General features: G+C 43.6%; 1 protein-coding gene across 1 annotated transcript in view; it reads left to right on the top strand.

The window, feature by feature from the left end:
- The window catches only part of TBCD (tubulin folding cofactor D), a 282149-nt gene that overhangs the window by 14902 nt on the left and 246004 nt on the right, over window positions 1-21243 (top strand). The window contains exon 8 of the mRNA XM_083148360.1: window positions 3508-3640. Within this exon, the coding sequence (XP_083004486.1) occupies window positions 3508-3640 (133 nt within the window). The remainder of the gene's footprint in view (window positions 1-3507; window positions 3641-21243) is intronic.

Raw genomic sequence — 21243 nt, forward strand, 5'->3', positions numbered from 1 at the left:
GCCTGTCTTCAGTGGTTTTAATTGTCAACAGACCCTGGGGGTTATTCTGGTTGACATGCAGTGCTGCGAAGTTCGCAGCGCTATGTGTCAATTTTCGGCCACTCACAAATGCTGCCGCCCTCAGAGTCCTAATTCGGACACACAGCTGCAAATAGATGTTTTACATAAACATCCATTCGCAGCCTAGGGAAAACACTCACATCATTTGATGGTTGCAGACCATCGAATGATGTGGAGGGTAAACGCAAAACTAAGACACTGTAAGGTGTCTTAGTTTTGCGTATATTCCTAAAGGGGAAAAGGTGGGCAGGTGATGTCCACTGCCTGCCCCTGGCACCCATGGCACAGGGTGATCTGCATGCAAACGCCCATGCAAACGCTCCTTGCCCCCTGGCTGCAATGGTGGGCGTGAGCGCAGAATAAGCCCCCCATTGCCCCACACATACCAGGCAATAGGCAGCTTTTACTATATCCCATCGGTATCTGGTCGACCACTAATGGTCAACACCTAAAAATGGTCGCTATACTAGGTCGGCACTGATTTTCCCTATTACATTGACCATAAATAAAATTAATTGGTCATGGGCCACCATCCCTGCCCACGGCACACAGTTTTTTATTTCATATGTAGTGATCTACTTGAAAATGTGACATCATTCAGGTCCAATAATATATGAACCAGACAGACCACTGAAGTTATCCCTTGACAGATAAATATCACAAATGTTTTTATTTTATACGAGCAATATCATAAACTTTTTTTTTTCTACCATCTTAAAATTTCTTGACAGATCTACCTATTGAAGAATAAGCTGCTACCCAAACATTTAAAGGAGAATAGTACTGAAGTATATTCTACTTACCTGTTTTTTTCTGGAAAAGTCCACTTACCTCCTAACTGCTACTGCACTCAATGCGGTGGTCTCCTACCAAATTTCAGCTTGCCCCAGAGTAGAGACAGCATTGTTTTGAATTCAAGATACACAAGACCCGATTCAGACTCGCTGGGCTGCGAGTGTGCGGAGAAGGAGGCCCCTGATAACGTAGGTGGCACTCCCAGAAAATGCTAGGTTACCGCCCCCAACTGGTCGCAGTGTGTCAATCACCCTGCACACGGACACCTAAGGATAGTGTTCGCTAGTTCCGTTTGTACAGACGTCTTGAGCATGCGAACATGTACCGTACGCATGCGCGGTCATCTGATAATCGGCAGGGTTGAGAATTCACAGGTCTGAATGAGGCCCATAGTTTCACATCGGCCATCTTGGGTTCGAAAAGATGTCATCTCTATCCTGGAGCCTGCATAGATGCAGGGACTTGCAGAGAAGTTCAATTTTCTGTAGTTTACCAGTGTGTGGAAGCAAATGGCTGACTATTGTTTACTCTGGTGTATGGCCTGCAATAGTGTTGAGATTTCCTTGTACCCTGCACAAATTCAAGGCTCCCTGTGCTAGACCCAACAAAGCAGCCTCAAAACATAATTACACCTATATGCTTCATATTATTTATGATGATCATTCTTTTCCTTTGTACCCTGTGAACATATTGCTGATGTGACTTTCCAACAAGCCCAAGTTTTGACTTGACTTGATATTCTCAGCATTATTACTTGTCAATATTCATTTTAGTAAATTTCATTCTAGCTTTTAAGGTTTTTTTTTTTTTCAAAAGTGGAGTCCTCCTGGAGCTCTTCTATGGAATCCACTGAAAAATGGTTAGATGGTGCAGACAGACACTAATGCTCCTTGACCTTGGAATTTTTCCTTGTCTCTTTCTACCATTCTCTCTATTTATTTATTTAGCATCTACTAGAAGTTCTAGAATCTGATTGGTTGCCCATAGCATCTTCACTTGAACTCCTGTCTTATACCCCTTTTACACCAAAACGCCGGGTCGCACCCGGCTTTTTTAGACCCAGGTTCAAGCCGGGTGCAACCCGGCGTTTAGTGCAATTTACACCGGGCGGACAGCCCAGCCCGCACCCCCCCCCTCCCTTCCCGGTGCTTGGAGATGACAGGATGATGTCATCTCCAATCACCGCCGCTGGACCGGAACGCTGCTGGGGGCAGCCCAGCACTAAGGTAAGCTGCTGGGCTGCCCCCAGTCACCACGCGCACCCCCCCCCCGCCGTCGCACAGGAGGTGAATGGATGCCGCACACAGGCATCCGTTCACCTCCCTCCCCCGCCGCCGCTGCTGTCTGCAGGGTATAGCAGACAGCAGCGCCGGCTGTCAGTGTCAGGCTGACAACCTGTCCAACCTGCGGACGCTGCGGTCCGCAGGTTGTCCCGTAGAAGTCCCGTGTAAAGGGACACGGCGTTAGGGATTTACACCGCCGAAGATCCGGGTCTGACCCGCCGCTGACCCGGATTTTTCGGCGGTGTAAAAGGGGTATTAGTAAATAAACCCCAATGAAGGACATTTCATGTGCATGTATAGGTGTATGCATGCATGTATATAAACTACATGAGCAAAAGAAGCAATGTTTAGGAACGACTTAGGATGTCTGTGCACTTCATTATAAAGGATCTTTGCTACTTTTGCTAAATAAACTCATGGAGTTTTATGCATCCCATCTTCTTTTTAGTGCTATTCATCCATCCTGAGCTGTGTCTGTATATAAATGTATAGACAGATGCATGTTTTGAGGCCAGCCACAAGATGTCAGTAACCAACAACAGAGATTTGTAGAAGTGCTGGCATCCTCTCTGGAAGCTTAGTCAATTAGCCTGAGGTTACACTTACACCTGAGTCATTACACTACAACTTAGACCTGCCTTTGTGTTGAATTTCCGCCACTACAGGTGCTTCTGAACCATTTATACTATGTTATTATGAATAAGCAGCATGCATTTGTTAACTATGCATCACTCTGCAAGTGTAATATAAATGTATTATTATTGTAGTTTTCTGCACAATACAGTTATACAAATACAGAGAGGATCAACAAGCAAAGCAGTGGGTATACAAGCAGTGTAAAGCCCATACACACTGGGTGACTTTGAGCTGAAGCCGCTCGAAACAGCCTGTTTAAACGGCTTTCAGCTCAAAGCCGCCCAGTGTGTATGCCCCAGCGATGAGCGCTGCTGAACGCTCCCGCATCATCGCCGGGAAAGCCGCTCATTTGCTGGTATTACCAGCAGATGAGCAGCGTTGAGGACGGCGTTGCATAGCTCTGCGCTATGCAACGCCGTCCTCCCCCCTCCGTCTGCGCCGGGCAGGGGGAAAGACGCTCAGTGTGTATGCACTGAGCGGTTTTCCCCGCAGCAATGATTGACCTCATCGCTGTCCATACATGCTGGGCATAGTCACCCAGTGTGTATGGACCTTAATATCAGACTGCATAGTGGGAATATTATATACCGCCTCACGTTGCTGAATCCCTTCACATCCTCACACATTTGTTTACCCTTACAATAGTGTCCAGCTGTTAGATGGTCAGTTTTAGAACATGGAAAAAGTTTGCTTTATTGAAAGTCCTAAAATAACTTAATACATCCTTGTACAGATTTATTACCCGTCCTGATGTCAAACAGAAGAGAATGGCTGATTTTCTGGACTGGGCTCTTGCAACATTGTCGAATGCTTCCTACCTGACCATCGAGGGTACAATCGCAATGGATGGAATATTGCAAGCCTTGGTAAGATATGTACATCATTGGCATGTAGTAGTCCACTAGGCTTGGAACATTATATTAAAACACACCGCTGTAATATAGTAGGTGTGTTATTGTATACTTCGATGTAGGACATGTTTGGATAGTCATGGCAGTCATCTGACCAAGTCCATACACACATGCCTCATTGGCTCATTATGTGTAGCTCCTTGCAAGTCTACATTGCTTCTTGAGTAAATTTGGTTATTTGTTACTTGAATGAAAAGGATATAGAACTAATTTCTTGTGTTATTTCGATACATAATAAGATGAGCCTGTATTTAATTTCCTGATTCCTGGTGGAGATCATAGGTTAGTTTCCTCTCCTGAAAAGATTTTAAAAAATACGCAGACCCTCTCTACTGTTCCTGCCAACAGTTATGAAAGAGCGCCTCTCTATAACATCAATCCATATGCTCCACATCTAAATAACAATCTAAACTTACACACACTGCCCTTTCTTCCTGCACCATCTCAGGATGTCACCGATTGGCAGATAATTGTATTCTAGGCAATGGTTTTGATCTTTGGTCATCGTCTGTCCGTCTTTGCCAACATGTCCAATCTTGATCCATATCGCTTATTTTGGATTCTTAATGGATATCCCGTCAATGTTGTGTCATATAACTGCTCCTAAATGTGTATGCCTAATGCAGTGGCGGAGGGTTATTGCTGCACACTTCCTTGGATCTGTAACAACCCTGCAGTCTTGAGCACCGAATTACCACAACCTCAGTATATCAAATGGCATGGGAGTCGATACTGATTTCTGTCCTGTTCTTTCATCCTAATAAATCTGCACTACCATTGTACTAGTGGGCTCTTCTGGTAATGTATTGTACCAGTTAAAGTTGCAAATGTAAAATGGTGGCGCAGGTAGGATGTAAGCAAGTGGACCAGTCAGAGCTCGCCATCTCTTATCAGTCCGTACAAGTAGATGTTAAGACCTGCATATTGCCTTTTACTATGGGGTAGTACAATTGCCTGGTTTTAATCCAGTAAATCTATTGACGGTCTTATTTCATGAGACCACCAGAATTTTCTTGTATGAAAGAGACGTTTGTTTTTCAAAGTAGTTTTGTGGACATCATTGGTTAAATGAAATGGTCAATTTCTATTTGGGTGAAGCCAATGGCATCAGACGGCTTGAGATGCTCAAATCAACATTTAGGTAGTGTCCTGTACCCGAGCCACAAGTTAAATGGAAAATGGTGATTAAAAGGGAAATAATCATTCTGCATGCCAACCAAATTTGTGAGTATTTGTAGATATTGTCATCAGGTATAAACTAGTCACTGATAGTGTTCTATCACTCATAGCCCCTAATGGACAAACCTGTTGGATTATGCCACTTGACTGCCTTTTAAGGTTATTCCAGATCTGCTGTACTTGGAATACCATTGTTTTATGTAGGAATGACCTCCCCACTTTATATACAGACTCTGTACCTGGCATTTTATGATCTGTCAATAAACTAGGCACATCACTGAGGATTAAAGCGCAATGCACTTGTAGATAATCTGTATTTCATAGTGGTCTGTTTGGCCCACAGCGGCTGATGCAGAGTTGGCTGAAATATGAGTGTAATTTACCAGTGAGAACGTTGCATGCAAAATTTGCTTATTTCATAATGGGTGTCCTGTTCCGTGTTCCTCACTACCATGTCTTATTTATGTGTCTGATTTTTGCAGGATCCCACATTAAGCATAGGGATGTATGGAGTAAAAACACTCATTATCTAACCTCTCTCTTGCCTTTTTACCCATATTGCATACTTTTTGTTTTTTTTTCTAAATTTTGAATATTAATTCGCATATAGGGCCTGATTCTGGTTCACTCAAAAAAAGCAAATTCTCTCTCTATTTTTCAGTTGGGCTCCCACTCTACTTAGTACGCCCATACCCCCACTATCCTTGTCGGCGAGCGCAGCGGAAAACTAAGCAAATAGCTTATTGGGCGCCCAACTAACATATAAGCTCTCTCTCTCTCTCTCTCTGTCTCTGTCTCTCTCAAAGTGCACTGCAGATGGGCTGTTGTAAAATTGGCAGACAGAGCTAGATTTGGGTGCTATTTTATCTCTTTACAGGGTAAATACTGGCTGCTTTATTTTTACACTGCAATATAGATATCAAGTACAAACCCCATCCAAATCTAACTCTCTCTGCACATGGAGGTGGCGGAAAGCAGCAGGGAGCTCTGTTGGAATGGGCCGCACAAGCGTCTCATGCATGCCCGCCCCCTTCTGACGGATGTCGGGCCCTGGTGTTACTACCCTCGCAACAATGAGAGGGGCTCCATCTGTATTTGACAGCCGGTTGAGGCTTGGCTGGGATCACATACAATATATTGTATGCAAAACGACCACATATGATATATCTCATTCAATCCTGCTGCCAGGGAAGGTCTCGGCCGGCTCAAGGGGGGATAGCGGGTGAATTCTATTGTATGGGGGCCTTTATGTTCATTTTTGCTTATTATACCATTTCATTGGCTGTTGTCCATTGTCCGTACAAAATAATGTCTTGCTCGATTATGTGTTGGGTGACATGTCCAGATACCAACCTATAATGAGCTGTTTAACCATATACATACATCTTGCATGCTTTCATTATATGACTGAATTAAGTAAATCTAAATGAAGGATCAGTGTTTGATAGTAAAGAGGCACAGCGATAAGTCTGCTTTCTGTGTTGCCTTGTCATTTGTAAGATGAATCTGCAGTCAGGGGTTGTAAATCCATCACCTCCATGTAGATAATAAAACATACTTGTCTAACATCTTTTAACTTGCATCATGCTACAACCTGCTGTCCTTGTTCTTTAACTGCTCAATAATCTGATAATTCTTCTTAAGGGTTTGGCCGCTGTTAAATTCACTTGTTCATTAGCTGAACGCTGAAGCGATACTGCTTAAGTAACACAGAAACCAGGCCGGAGTTTTGCCTTGCAGCAATGTATCTTCCTCTGTGTAAATGCATGTTTTGCATGATGATGAATATTAAAATGTATTGGCTATCAAGTTTTCAACCAGTATAATTAATTTCTGGAAAATTGTTGTTGCTATGCACAGAAGAGTGTTTTGGATACAGTGTTTTTATTCTAAAATTCCATTTGAATTGAGAATAAAGTTCATAAACTCATCATTTGCTATTTTATTTGAGTTGGAGCTAGTAAGCCCCCCCCCCCCCCTTAAAAAAAAAAAAAATCTGTGGAATTGATATGGAAATGGGATGAATGGATTTTAATTGCTGTCTACTTAGGCATTGGGTGACCTTTACTTTGGCTGTTGGTCCTTTGATGGTGGGAGGTAAGATTATCTGTGTTACACCTCTCATTGACAACATTGTGTACTTTGATTTATGTTTCATTAATCACATCCCAGTGTAAAAGAATGAAGAAAAAAAAATTCTTAAGAGAAGATGGTCATCCTAATTCAATTAACTTGAAACTCCAGTTTGTAGAGCTGTATTTGGAGGCGTTAACCACACAGACCAGTTTTTTTTTTTTCTTGTTTTTAAGCAGTTACTCCCGTCCCAAACCACCTCCCTCTTTTAAAACCTGCCAGCTTTGTCTTTTTTAGACAGGACACTCATATGCAGGTATTAGCTATTAGTGATTACAATGTGTAGACGTCTAATGAGCTTTACTTGGGAGTTAAAACCTAGACATCTCCATTTCAGAGTTTTGTAAATAAACCAGTACTGGATTATGCACTACTCCCTCTGATCCTTTTGAAGGGTATTAATTGCCTCAAATTAGGCATAACATGGAAGCCTCCATTGCATTCACTTGAAAATGTTTGCATTATAATATAGTTCATATAAATCTATGCGCAGAATTGTGTAGTCAGTCCAGCTTAAGGCCCATACACACTCGGCGATTTCAGGACTATTTCTAAAGGCCACCTTACATTAAAATGATATATCTGATGCTGAAATTGGATGCAATTTCCCTTGAACTCCCCCTGGACCTTCCCGGGAGTGATTCCATCCAATTTGGTACTTTTTGCCTAAAATATATCTCATGCGATTGATCAAGCTGAGATAAATCGCATGAGATATATCTCATGGTACCATTGTACCATACAATATGTCTGATGGGCTGGATTAGGGGCTAGAGGGACTGGAAACTGTCTTTCAAACTTTCTGCAATATATCTCATACGATATATCGCATGCGCAAAAAGCACTAGATCGGATGGAAAACACAAACGATCTGGCACTTTTCAGATTATATATCGGCCCGAAACATCGAAATCAGCCAAAATCGTTCTAATGTAAGAGGGTATACACATGGAACCATGTGTATACACCCCAGTGATGGTGATGCACAGTCCCATGCGTCCCTATCACCTGACTACATCTTGACTGCATGCAATCAAAATCTAGTCAGATCGTCCGTGTTCTCACCAGAGAACACTGGTCCACAGAGATCACTCGGCATAAATCGCTGGTGCATCGCATGTGTGCCAGCATTGCGCTTTGACTGATCTGTGCTTAAGAATATTGCGCAGCATGGGACACCCGTTGCCCTATGGGCCTTATTCTAGTTCACTCTTAGAGGCAAATTCCTTCTTAGCTGGACAAAACCATGTGCACTGCAGGGGGGCAGATGTAACATGTGCAGAGAGATTTAGCTTTGGGTGAGTTATTGTGTTTCTGTGCAGGGAAAATACTGACTGCTTTATTTTTACACTGCAATATAGATCTCACTTTGAAGAAAAACCCCACCCAAATCTAATTCTGTCTGTTTTGTCCAGCTAATAAGGAATTTGCCTCTAAGAGTGAACTAGAATAAGGCCCTATGTGTACAGGCCTTTACTGTTGGTATGAACTGAAGATGGGATTTAGACTTTGGAATTAAATATACTCATGTTTCTGAGCACTATACACCTATGTCTATGCAAAGTACATATTGTAGTATTCCTATTAAAGAGGGAAATAGTTGCTTATTTTAATGGTTTAACTTAGTTGTGAGCAAGTAACTGTAGACAAAATAATGTAAAAATCATGTGTTTTCCCACAAAGCTGTGTTGCATTAAATGACCAGTAAAATCTTACTTTTACCTTATTCTACAATCACAGGTATCCAACAATGTTGCAGTCACCGTTCCAATCATCCCTTTTTAGTAATAAACCGGAAACAGACATAGGCACTTCGATCATGCCAGTCAAAGGGGGAAATTTACTAACATGGGAGTTATTTTGAAGATGGGATGTTGCTATGGGCAACCAAATGTGCTGCCTGGGTCTCCACTCATTATATATGCATGGGTGGGGACCACGGCAGTGCATATTGAATGAGCGGGTCCCCATCCCTGCATATTTAATGAGTTGGGAAGTGCATATTGTATGAGTGGGTCCCTGCCTGTGCATATATAATGAGCGGGGACCTGTAGCAGTGTGCAAACAGCGCTCCATGTTGGTGCCTGTGGCAAATAGTCACATACACATGGGCTGCGGACTCCCCCACCAGAATACCATCTTGGAAAAGGGAACATGCCCCCTTTAAGCCTGGTGCCTGGCGGCAGATGACTCCATTGCCTCCGGGAGTTCCGCCACTGTATCCCCCTAAAAAGAGCCTCTTATGTTGTGCTTAGGGAAGCCAATCCCGGGGCATTTTTTCAATCCCGGGATTCGGGATTGAAAAATGCCCGATCCCGGGATTGGCTTCCTATACAAAATCCCGCCCTGGCCGCCCGCATATTTACTTACAATTGTGGTGCGGCTGGGCCGGTGGGCGATGGAGCTGGGCATGGAGGAGGATGCAGCCTAGGTGGGTGGCTGGCTGGATCATCGGGCGATGCTTTGGGGTCCGGTAAGTGGCGAGTGCAGGCAGCCTGGGTGGGCGGTATCGTCGAGGCGGCCGGAGGTCAGCGCGGCGCGCATGGATGAGGCGGTGTTTGTGTGACCTCTGACGCCGTCACGCTGCGCAGAGCCGTGCTGCCCGGGACGGGAGAAGCCGGGCAGCGTCTGAGCACTAGCTCAGACGCTGCCCGGCATTAGACTGCGCATGCGCAGTCTAATCCCGAAATCCCGGGATTGGAAACTCCAATCCCGGGATTGAAATCCCGGCATTTTAGGGGCCAAATCCCGGGATCCCCCCGATCCCGGGATTGGCCACCCTAGTTGTGCTGTTCTACAGTGCACTGGTCGCAGAAAATCTATAATGATTGTAAGAGGAATTTAAGAACATGTTTTGATTGTTTATTGGCACATTTAAAACTGAGGTGTCTATTTTATAAACAATGCGTAAAGTGGCATAAAAAAATAGCCACCTTGTTTTTATCTCTGTATTTCAGTGTCTGGTCCCTTGTTATACAGGTCTGTCTCAGTGAGGAAGTTTCAAACATCTTTTGAATTTGCTCATAATGTTTGTACGGACTGAACGTGCACCAATCTATTTTTCAGCACACAGTAGTCCGACTTGACCTGAGGACAAGGGGGGTCATGACAGCCGTGACCATGGCTCGTTTTTGTTTTGGTAAACAGCATATCGCCAGGTGGGATTCAGTGTCCCACCTGCCGATCGACTAAAAGGGAGCATGTCCGCGTAAATGGCCATGGATTGTCAAGATTCCCCCGTGATCGACAATTCATGGCCATTATCAGTAAAATGGGCCTGACCTCTTTTAGAGTCGGGACGTTCTGTCGATCTGCCTCTTCAATGCTGTCGGGAAAGACCGCATTGAATAGGTGCCCGCCGATCTTTCCCACGTTGAAAATAGCGGTGGTGATTGAATACCCCCCTAAGTCAGACCCAATTTCCCCTGAGCTCCCCCTGGCAGCTACCCGTTAGAGCTCACTAATGATTGTGGTACTTGATGTGCCATTTTTTCATGTGATAGATCACATGGGATTTATCCAGTGTATACTCCCGGGGAGCTGCAGGGGCAAGGGAGTAAAAAAATCCTAGGCAGCGGCAGTGCCAGGCTGAATTTTAAAAATTGCAGCTGATTGGCTGATAGTGACCATTTTCAGCCAATCAATGTCCGGCCTGTCTTTTGAATCTTTTTTAAAAATAATCTGCAGCTGCTAGTCATACGGCACCTGCAGTTTAACGCTTCCTGGACACTGCCTGCCCCTTTGCTGCATGGTCACCCCTGGGAGCTCAGTGCAGCCTGTACATCATTGCTGCCCGCCCCTGTACATAGGTGCATGCCAGCGGTGCTTCACTACTGGCACACCTACGGATCGGACCAAACACATTGTGGGTGGTAATAAACGGTGACCAGCAGACAACACTGAGGCGGCTGGACAGTGAAGGAAGATAACACCTTAGTTTCTGCAGATAAGAGGGCACATAATGTTTCTTAAAAAAAATCAAATCAAAATTTAGAGACATGAATACTGTTCCTACATGTCACTGCTATATCCATTGGGGTCTGTAGTGACCGGAGAGATGAGAGTTGTAGAAATTTCCACACTTCACCGAGAAAAACAATAATGTCCTCCTCCAGCTAAAATGCTGGAGAAAAGCCTTTTTCTTTTAATTTAACTAGAGCCTTACATTTAATTATTTTTTATTTTTCTCAATATTTTCTTAATACACCCTTTTAAGAAAAAATCAATACATGCCATTGAAAGTGATAATATGCATTTTTGCGTCAAATAATCATTTCTTTGATGTGTAAACTACCTATATATGAAGGGGATTAAACATTTGTTTCACGGACTCATCATCTAAATACTGTTCCATAGTGTTTTAGAAGTCTCACCATGAGGCAGACAAGCCAGTTTTTGCTTTGTTGAAACTGTAGGTGCAAGGTGCTCTTATGTCTTTTGTTGCTAGTACACCTACACTACAGCATTCTGTTAGACCTGCTAGGACTTGTACTGCTGACTTGTGACGGTGCTATTTCCTGACATTGCTCTGTACACCTGTTACACAACAGTTACTGTACTGCCTGATGTAATGCAGGTGCATCTACTAATGTGTGTTCATGTGTGTGCGCATCAGTTTCCTGACATTGCTCTGTACACCTGTTACACAAAAGTAACTGTACTGCCTGATGTAATGCAGGGGCATCTACTAATGTGCGTGAGTGTGTGCATCAGTTATACTATGACAAAATATATATTCTCGCTCTCTCGCTCTCTCTCTCGCACAAACACAGGAGGTAGCAGACAGGCTTTTGAAGCTTTTGCTTTGAGAGGGCTTACTAGTGTTTGTGTATATACTGTATGTATGTATATGTGTATATCATAGTGGCCTACCCTCCTGCCTTATGCAGGGGACTCCCTGAAATATCAGCAATCTACCTCTCTCCCTCATCAGTTTAGCAATCTCCCTCATCTCACCTAGCCCACATTACACTGTTACATTTCTGGGGGGGGGGGAACGAATGAGCAATAAATTTACATTGAATCGTCTGCCTCATTTCCCAGCACTTTAGCAAGTATAGTAGCTCTTAAAGCCCCCATACACTACGCGATTTGGGCCCGATTTCACCCGATTCTGGAGGATCGGGCTGAGAAATCGGGTGAAATTGCCCAAATCGCGTAGGTTATGACATCCGATCTGATCCGATGCGCGGTCCCGTGCGAATCGGATCAGATCCGGATGTCGGACGGTCTGCACATAAGATAAATCTTATGTGCAGCCGGCAGGGAGCAGGGACCAGAGACTGCAAAAGCAGGGTCCGGTCCAGCTGCATGAGGGGTAGTGACTGAGATAGCGACAGAAGAGGGAGCGGGGACCGCAGAGCAGAGTCCGGTCTCTGTGGCGGGAGAATAGAAAACATCCTATTCAGCCAATCAGCTGCCGCCCAGTCTTTTGAATAGGATTTTTTCCTATTCTCCCGCTGCTCGCTGCGGGGAACAGACTCTGCTCTGCAACAGAGGGGAATGGCTGTGCCCTGCGGCTACAGAACGCCCGGTACTGGGAATGCGTGTCCCCCGGACTCCGGAGCCTGCTGCCGGGCTCCCAAACTCTCTCGCTTCCTCTCCCCTTCTCATCTGAGCTGCAGCCGGAGCCAGTGAGGTCACTGGGGGAGGAGGATAGGAAGACAGGGCTGCTTTACTCCTGGATGTCCCCTTTAAAGCAGCAAGCGCTTAATATAGCACTGAGCCCTTAGCAAGAGCTTGCAGCAGCACTGGGATCATAGCACAGCAGGGGCAGGGTCCAGGTCCGTAGCGGGGACCAGAGACTGCAGTGCAGGGTCCGGTCCAGCTGCCTGAGAGGTAGTGACTGAGCTAGTGGCAGAAGAGGGAGCGGGGACCGCAGAGCAGAGTCCGGTCCCCGCGGCGGGATAATAGAAAAAAAATTATATTCAAAAGACTGGGCGGCCGCTGATTGGCTGAGCTCTCATTCAATCAGCTGCCATCCAGTCTATTGAATAGGATGTTTCATATTGACCCGCTCACCGCTACCCTGGACTCTGCTCTCGGTTCCCCGCGGCGGGAGAATGGGAAACATCCTATTCAAAAGACTTGGGCGGCCGCTGATTGGATGAGAGATCAGCCAATCAGCGGCTGCCCAGTCTTTTGTATAGGATTTTTTTTCTATTTTCCCACTGTGGGGACTGGACTCTGCTCTGCGGTCCCCGCTCCCTCCTCTGCCGCTAGGTCAGTCACTAGTCCTCTCCTGCAACTGGACCAGACCAGACCCTGCTCTGTGGTCTCAGGTCCCCGCTCCCCGCCAAGGACCCTGTCCCTGCCACGGACCCGGACCCTGCCACCACCAGCTCCCCCCAGACCCTGCTCTCCTGCAGCTTCCCCAGATTTACATGTGATAAATCGATCCAATTTATCACATGTACAAAATGGCACATCAAGTGCCAAATCTTATCAGGAGCTGCCGGGGGAGCTCAGGGAAAGTCGGGGGCCGACCTAATGTATGGGGGCCTTAACTAACTGCTTTGGGGATCATCTACATTTGGATATGTCATTTTAAAAGATTCCTCTCAGATATAGCAGTACACACCCACGCTTCTAGGTGCCACGTTCAAAATCTCTCAATATTTGGAAGTAGACACACCCTTTAAATGGAGTATGACCTGCCCCCTCAATGGGGCGCTGAGCAAAATGCTATTACCAACTATAATCTCCCCTTTTATCAAGATCTGAATCAATAGATTCATGCTGAATGGTGTTGCGAACGTTGGTCGTTTTTTGATACCTAGACCGAAGGAGGAGGGAGCAGGTGTATCTGATAGCCATGAGCTTATTTGGCAATATTTCTGTCAAGCCAGGGAAAAAAGGGATGGACTTCTTGTGGTCCTAGGGTACACCTTTAAAACCTTATGATTAAATGTCATCTGGCAGCCTTTTTAGGTTGCAGCTTTAGGCATCGTTACACCCATTTCTTACGTGACAGGGATGCCATCATGTTCTGGTAGCCCTAAGCACTGTAACTGGAAAAACCATTCTGCAGTTTAATTAGGGCTATGAATAGTAGGGACACTGTATGATTACTGCCCTAGATTATTTTATCACGCATGCCTTTTATGTGATTTCATGATAGAAAACAAACAGTTGTCATCTAGCTTTATGAACTGGATAGTTGTGAGTGTTACAGAAATTGCTCTATGTTTTATGTAATTAATTGTTGGCAATTGTGTAGTTTTCCATCCAATGGCAATTCCAGTTACTCTGCCTCAGCTGTACAAATTGGACAGATCTGATTGGTTACCATCGAGGCCAAAATCCCCAGATCACATAGGGCTCATTGGTTTTGGAGATTTCCAGACTGAGTAGCAGGTGTTGGCGCTTAGGGGGCTATTCAGACCTGTTTGCATGGCTGCTACTTTGCAGAGCCCTGTTATCAGGTATACTAGGCCTGGCAAAAGTGAAATGCCACCGTGTGCAAGGCTGCGATAAGCCAGTGATTTAGCTTCCAATCCATTTGCAACTACTCCCCACCAAATGATTATTGTACTGTGTGCCGTCTGTGCGTAGCCCAGGACTTCTAGGTGGCTGCGATAGAAACAGGCTATTTGGGGCTGGAGTTAATGTCGCACAGCCTTCCTTCAAATGCCTGGGGAAATCTCTGTTTTCCCTAACGCTCCCAAAAAATGACTGGATACTGCCCACTGCTTTTCCTGGTTCTTTGGTTAAGAAAGCTCCCCTACCTACTATTACCATAGCAAACTCTGTATAGCACTGGAAGAAGGGTAAAATTACCGTATATACTCGAGTATAAGCCGAGGCACCTAATTTTACAACAAAAAAACTGGGAAAACTTATTGACTCAAGTGGGACCCTCACTCGAGTATAAGCCGAGGGGGGGCTTTTTCAACATAAAAAATGTTCTGAAAAAGTAGGCTTATACTCTAGTATATATGGTATTAATCTTTAATTTATATTGCAACTAGCAGAGATTTACTGTGTGTGTGTGTGTGTGTGTGTATATATATATATATATATATATATATATATATATATATATATATATATATATATCTGTGTATATATATATATATATATATATATATATATATATATATATATATATATATATATATATATATATATATATATATATATATATATATGTATGTATGGTGTACAATTGTAAAATGGTGCCCCTTGTGTTGATCTTTACAATTAGACTAATGTAGCCTTATGATATTTTTTCAAAAGCCTATAAATAAAGTCCATATATTTGAAATGTTGGTACTTGTGGACAATCACGGCTCCCACTATGTGCATCGCATAGCAAAAAATCGCATGCGATCGCATGCGCTTTTTAACAGAAAAGCATCCAAATGCATTGAAATTAGTATCAAACATGTTCAATGGCCCCCAAATGTCATTTTTGAGGCTGTACCACCCCCACTATCAACGCGAAACCGAAGCGTGGCGAGCGCAGCGAGCCCACGAGGGGTGGCGGTACGCGTCCTACGACCTTTTCATACCCCCACTATCCACGTCGGCGTGGAGTTGAGAATAGAAAGTGTGGCGAGCGCAGCGAGGCGAGCGCACACGGATACCTTCACAGGTATACGCGTCCCCTCGCGGGGCTCGCTGCGCTCGCCTTGCTTCGGGCTCGGTTGCTCGCTACGCTCGCCACACTTTCTATTCTCAACTCCACGCCGACGTGGATAGTGGGGGTATGAAAAGGTCGTAGGACGCGTACCGCCGCCCCTCGCGGGGTCGCTGCGCTCGCCACGCTTCGGGTTCGCGTTGATAGTGGGGGTGGTACGGCCTCATAAATGACATTTGGGGGCCATTGAACTATGTTTGATACTAATTTCAATGCATTTGGATGCTTTTCTGTTAAAAAACGCATGCGATCAAATCGCATGCGATGCGATTTTGATAAAAAAAAATTGTTAAAAACTGCAAAAATATATGGTATGCGATGGGAGCCGTGATACTCCACAAGTACCGTAATGTTTATTAAAAAGTCTATTTTTTTTTTTTTTTCAAACATTGGTAGCAATCTTTCCAGATAACAAGGAAGTTCTTTATGGTAGTTCAGAAACTTGGAAATAGCAAACGAGAATACCCAATGCGTTTTGCCCTTTCCCGGACTTCATCAGGGGTATGCAGATAATAAGGATTATTTCAGACTATTTTCATAAGAAGAGAGAGTATGTTCGCAATATGTTGGTTATTGGGTCCTTATACAACTGAGCCAAAAAAAAAAAGTTCAAATTTGTTCTGCTTATTTCATATCAGGTAGAGTATGGATGATATCTATTCATTATTTCTCCTACTAATTGATTTGAATATACCGGCTGTCACTTGGAGCCTTTAGTTGGACAGATAGTTAATAGTAAAGAATGAGACCTCTCAATCTTCCTATAGGGCCATACCTTAGTTTTGTTAAAATAGTACTAACAGCTTTGTGTGGTCTTTGTAGACCCTAGAGGCATTCCTGGCGCACGCACCCATCCTTGCGAATGGTGCGTCGGGGGAGGGGCTGTGTGGCGGCGGGGTGGCTGATTAGCATATGGGAAGGTCCAGCATTTCATGTTTAAATATATATATTTATTTATTAGTGGTTGTAGCACCATAAAAATACAGTCCTACAGATAACATAAAATCTTAATAGCAAAAAAAAAAGTATATGATCTAATTCTAAGGTGGGTATTTAATTGTTATTTTGTTCCCATTTTCACTATTCTCCCTTTTTTTTCACAACTTTTATATGTCGTGATATTACTGTGGTATTAAATTGTTCCCCATCTTTTGAAAATTTACAGTTTTTGAACATCTTTTATTTCACAGTAATTTTCAATGGTATTCCTATTGAAATGTTTGTTTATAATTTTCACACTTTTTAATAGTCGTCTAAACTAATTATTTTCTTTATTTATTTATTAACAGTTTCTTATATAGGGCATACCTATTCTGCAGCGCTTAACAGAGTATAGTTGAACATTCACATCAGTCCCTGCCCCACTGGAGCTTTCACTCTATAATCCCTACCACATGTACATGCGCACACAGACATTATACACAGCGGTGCTCTTTTAATACATACAGCAGCAGGTTAGTGCAGTCAGTGGGTGTCTCAGCAGGAATCAGCTGCAGCACTGGCATAAAGTGTCAGTATTGGCTGCGGCAAGACATTGCTGCAACCTTGTCCTGCATTGCTGCAACCTTGTCCATCTCTGAATCAGGACCTGTATTTTGATCAGTATTCATTTATTGTTTCATCGAGACATATCTAATCTAATATCATATATATAAGGACCACACACTGTGCCAAATAAACTGTGAGTGGGAGCAGCTACCGGGAAGGGGTCCCATGTTAGATGAGAAACTGGTTTTAGAAATGGAAGGAGAAAAGGGGGGTTTCAGGGTGCACTAAACCTTATCTTATTGCACAGAATTAGTTCAAATCACAATAAAAAAGTTTAATAAAACACTGCCCACAGGGCATAGCAGTATACAAAGAAGGTTGAAGTAATAAAATTTCAGTGAATCACAACTGGTATCCTCTTATACAATATACATTAGAATATTGGCGGATATTGCAATTTGTCCCTTTGGCCCAACGCGTTTCGTCTTGAGCAAGACTTCATCAGGGGCACGGTACAACAATTGAACAAGATGGTCACACAATCATACATTGAAGCTGGGGTTCTTCAAAGTCGTAGAATGAACCAAAGATGTAGAATCCTGTGGATTAACTATATATTGATCGAAAAATCCCCCAGCTGATGTTTTTTTTGTAATCCTAGAACTACCAAGGTTCTTCAGGCGGGATAACGGCCTTTATGCTGTGGTGGAGGCACGAAATGGCATTTGTGCTTCAAAAAAAAGAAATGTGTATTGCTCAGCTCCAAACATTTGGAGCTGAGCAGTATCTCTGGCACAAATCTCTGCATATGTAGGGCCCTTTAAAGGGTTGAAATTGGGCAATTCAATGAAATCCACACACTTTTTATGTGACCAAGACCAACTTATTAATTAGAAACTGTCATGAAAACATTACATCAGGATCCACTCTTTAAAACCTAACATAAGAATGTCTACAAATCTGGTGTTAACTGTCTCAATGGTTTTCTATTTATAACACTGCTGAACATTCTCATAAATAATTGGCCACTTTCCAGAAATGTAAGTTTAAACATAGGTGTGGCCCGATTCCTATGTACATACCATCAGGCATTTTTATAGGCTTTTGCCTTTTGAAAAAAGTGATTAATAACTGACCATGATAAAATAAGATAAACCTGTCTCTGTTACCAGTCTTCCCCTCAGTATACAGTACATGCCAGTTCTAGGTTTGTGTGTACCTCTCTTTTTGTGTCCTGCGGCAAGGTCACATACATTTATACATGAAGTAGGCCTGAGGCAGCTGAAACTGGTGACTTAACCTCAGTCCTGTTCTACAAGACCCACAGGCACTAAAACATACTAGATGATGCCTGAAGTCTGCTCATACCTTATTGGGGTGTGAGTGTGAAGTAAAACCGGAATGTGTTGTGGCCCGCGGGGTTTATATTTGTGAAGAAACCACTGTTTTCTGTAACACTTTTTTTTTTACGTTTTGTAAAGCATTTCTTGTCAGCCTCCTCTTCCCCCAATTAGCACATCTGGGGGATCCCCCTTCAAACAACCCCTGTAGTATAGGGCCTTTTTCTAGTCCACTCTTTCTGACAAAATCCTTGTTACTTGTGCAGAGAGAATTATATTTGGGTGCGGTTTTACTTCAAAGTGAGATCTATATTGCAGTGTACAAATAAAGCAGCCAGTATTTACCCTGCACAGAAATAAAATAACTCACCCAAATCTAATTCTCTCTGCACATTTTACATCTCCCCCCCCCCCTGCAGTGTACATGGTTTTGTCCATCTAAGAAGGATTTTGTCAGAGTGAACTAGAATAAGGCCCATAGTGCTTACCTTCGCAATCATTGAGATACTGCATCCTCTTCCTCATAGGCTATGCTTGGTTTCACACTGATATTACTACTCTTCCACCTGTTGTAGAGGCAGAAAGTGGATCCAGATTCTGGTGGAGTGGAGTACTGGCTTGGGACCTCCACAGTTGGTTAGAAATCTAGAATTTGACGGGAGATGAGAACTTCTTGGTCCATCTTGTATGCCCCTGCTAGGGAGTAAAAATTTGTGAATAGATACGTTTTTAAATCTACTTTTTTTAGGGGTTACCATGTAAACAGCTAATTTGTAAAGAGATACATAGTTGAGCCACATTATGATCACCACCTCCTATATTTGACGGTACTTATGTATTATCTGGGCTCCCATGTTAAATGCACCCCATTTTTTCATACCCCTACTATCCAACTACGCATGGAGTTGATTTTATATAGTGTGGCGAGCGCAGCGAGCCACCGTGCCCGGAGCCCTGCGAGGGGACGCGGTCTCATAAGAAAAACGGGAGCCCAGATATTACATAAGTACCTATTTGACTTACCAGCGCATAGTCCATGAAGTATGTGATGTGTAATGCGCTTGCATGGTAAGTATATAAGGTGTGTGATTATATGTCTGCACACATCAATCGTTCCTAGTACTGGTAAAAGAGACAACTTATCAGAGATGCACAAATCGTTCACAGTTTAAATTGTTCACATGCTGCTGTGGTGCAAGTGTACAAATTGCACCATCGGGCACCTGCACCACAGGACAAATGGCACCATTGCTAATAACCACGTGCCATTGATGTGTGAGGTGAGGATCAACTGACACGCTACAATGGAGCAGCTCACCATCAAAATGGACCTGAGAGGTACCTGACTCGTGTATAAAATGACCGTTCAGCAAACCCAGTTGCATATGGGTCTCCAAAGCAAACAGATGATCACTGCACCTATGCTAACAAAGGTTGCCTTCTCCGATGAGTCACATTTTCTGCTGCATCAAACGGTTGGACGTTAGCGCGTTAGATGTGAAACATCTGAGAAACTCCCTGCAACCATTGCTGGAGGAACACAAGCTGCTGGAGGCAGCATTACGGTCTGGGGATTGTTTTTGTGGCATTCAGTAGGCCCACTCATCGATGTGAAAGGCAATCTTGACCAATTTGGTTATGTATCCTTACAGAACCTGTACATCCATACATTCTGCTGTTTGGATCCTCTGCCACGCGCCCTCTAGCAGTTGTGGAATGCACTGCAGTCAGCATGGCTCAAAGGGGCAGATGTATTAAGCCTGGCGAAGAGATAAACTGGAGATAAAGTGGAAGGAGATAACGCACCAGCCAATCAACTTCCAACTGTCATATTTCAAACACTGCTGATTGGCTGGTGCGTTATCTCCTTCCCCACTTTATCTCCAGTTTATCTCTTCGCCAGGCTTAATACATCTGCCCCAAAGTACCTGTGCCAACCTACCAGCACCTTATCATGTCACTCCCAGCCCATCAAGCAGCTGATCGTGCTGCACACATTAGCTGATAGTCTTAATAATGTAACTTGATCATGTATACACTAAAAGACATTACATGAACCTTGAAATAAGTGGAGAATATATGGCACAACAAGGCCATTAGTAAGATCTGAACTGTAAGATCTAATGATGGTATTATAAAGAGAAAACTTGTCGTGGGAGGCTGCACATAGGATCATTCAGATCTGTATAAAGTTTGCACAAATAATGTAGGGAGCATATATTGCATAACTGTTCCTTTACAGTAATGACCATGTTGTCATATGTGTTTGTAGGTCATCCGGTAAAGTAGAACCAGTTACATCTTCAATTATAGCTCATAATTTTGCATTATGTCAAGGCATGCAGTCCTGTTAGGCATATTTTAGGTGTGACCAGTAATCATGGCCGTTTATGTAGCTTGGGGAGTCTCTCCACCATCCAGGCTGCTCTGTCATTCTGTCAGCCCCATTAAACAGCGGCCGGATGCATTGTGTGGAGGAGTTTGAGGTGTGGTGCATTGTTGCTAAATACCTGTAGACTTTTTGCTTACACAGTTGTTTAACAACAATATATGTATCATACTGCAGCTAATAGCTTCATAGGGCTTCTTTTCCAGACTGTCTCTTTGAGGTATTCGCATTGGATGCCAGAAAAACGTTGCAGTTAGCAGCAGGATGTTGATGTACTTATGTTCTGAGTGATTTTTCAGGATAACTATAACACATTGTGGAAATGTTTCCTAAATACATTATGTTATGAAACGCGCATATACTCTCAAAACCCCCCGATTGTTGTTTG

This window comes from Crinia signifera, chromosome 6 (genome assembly GCF_055691185.1).
Source record: "Crinia signifera chromosome 6, ASM5569118v1, whole genome shotgun sequence".
Classification (NCBI taxonomy): Eukaryota; Metazoa; Chordata; class Amphibia; order Anura; family Myobatrachidae; genus Crinia; species Crinia signifera.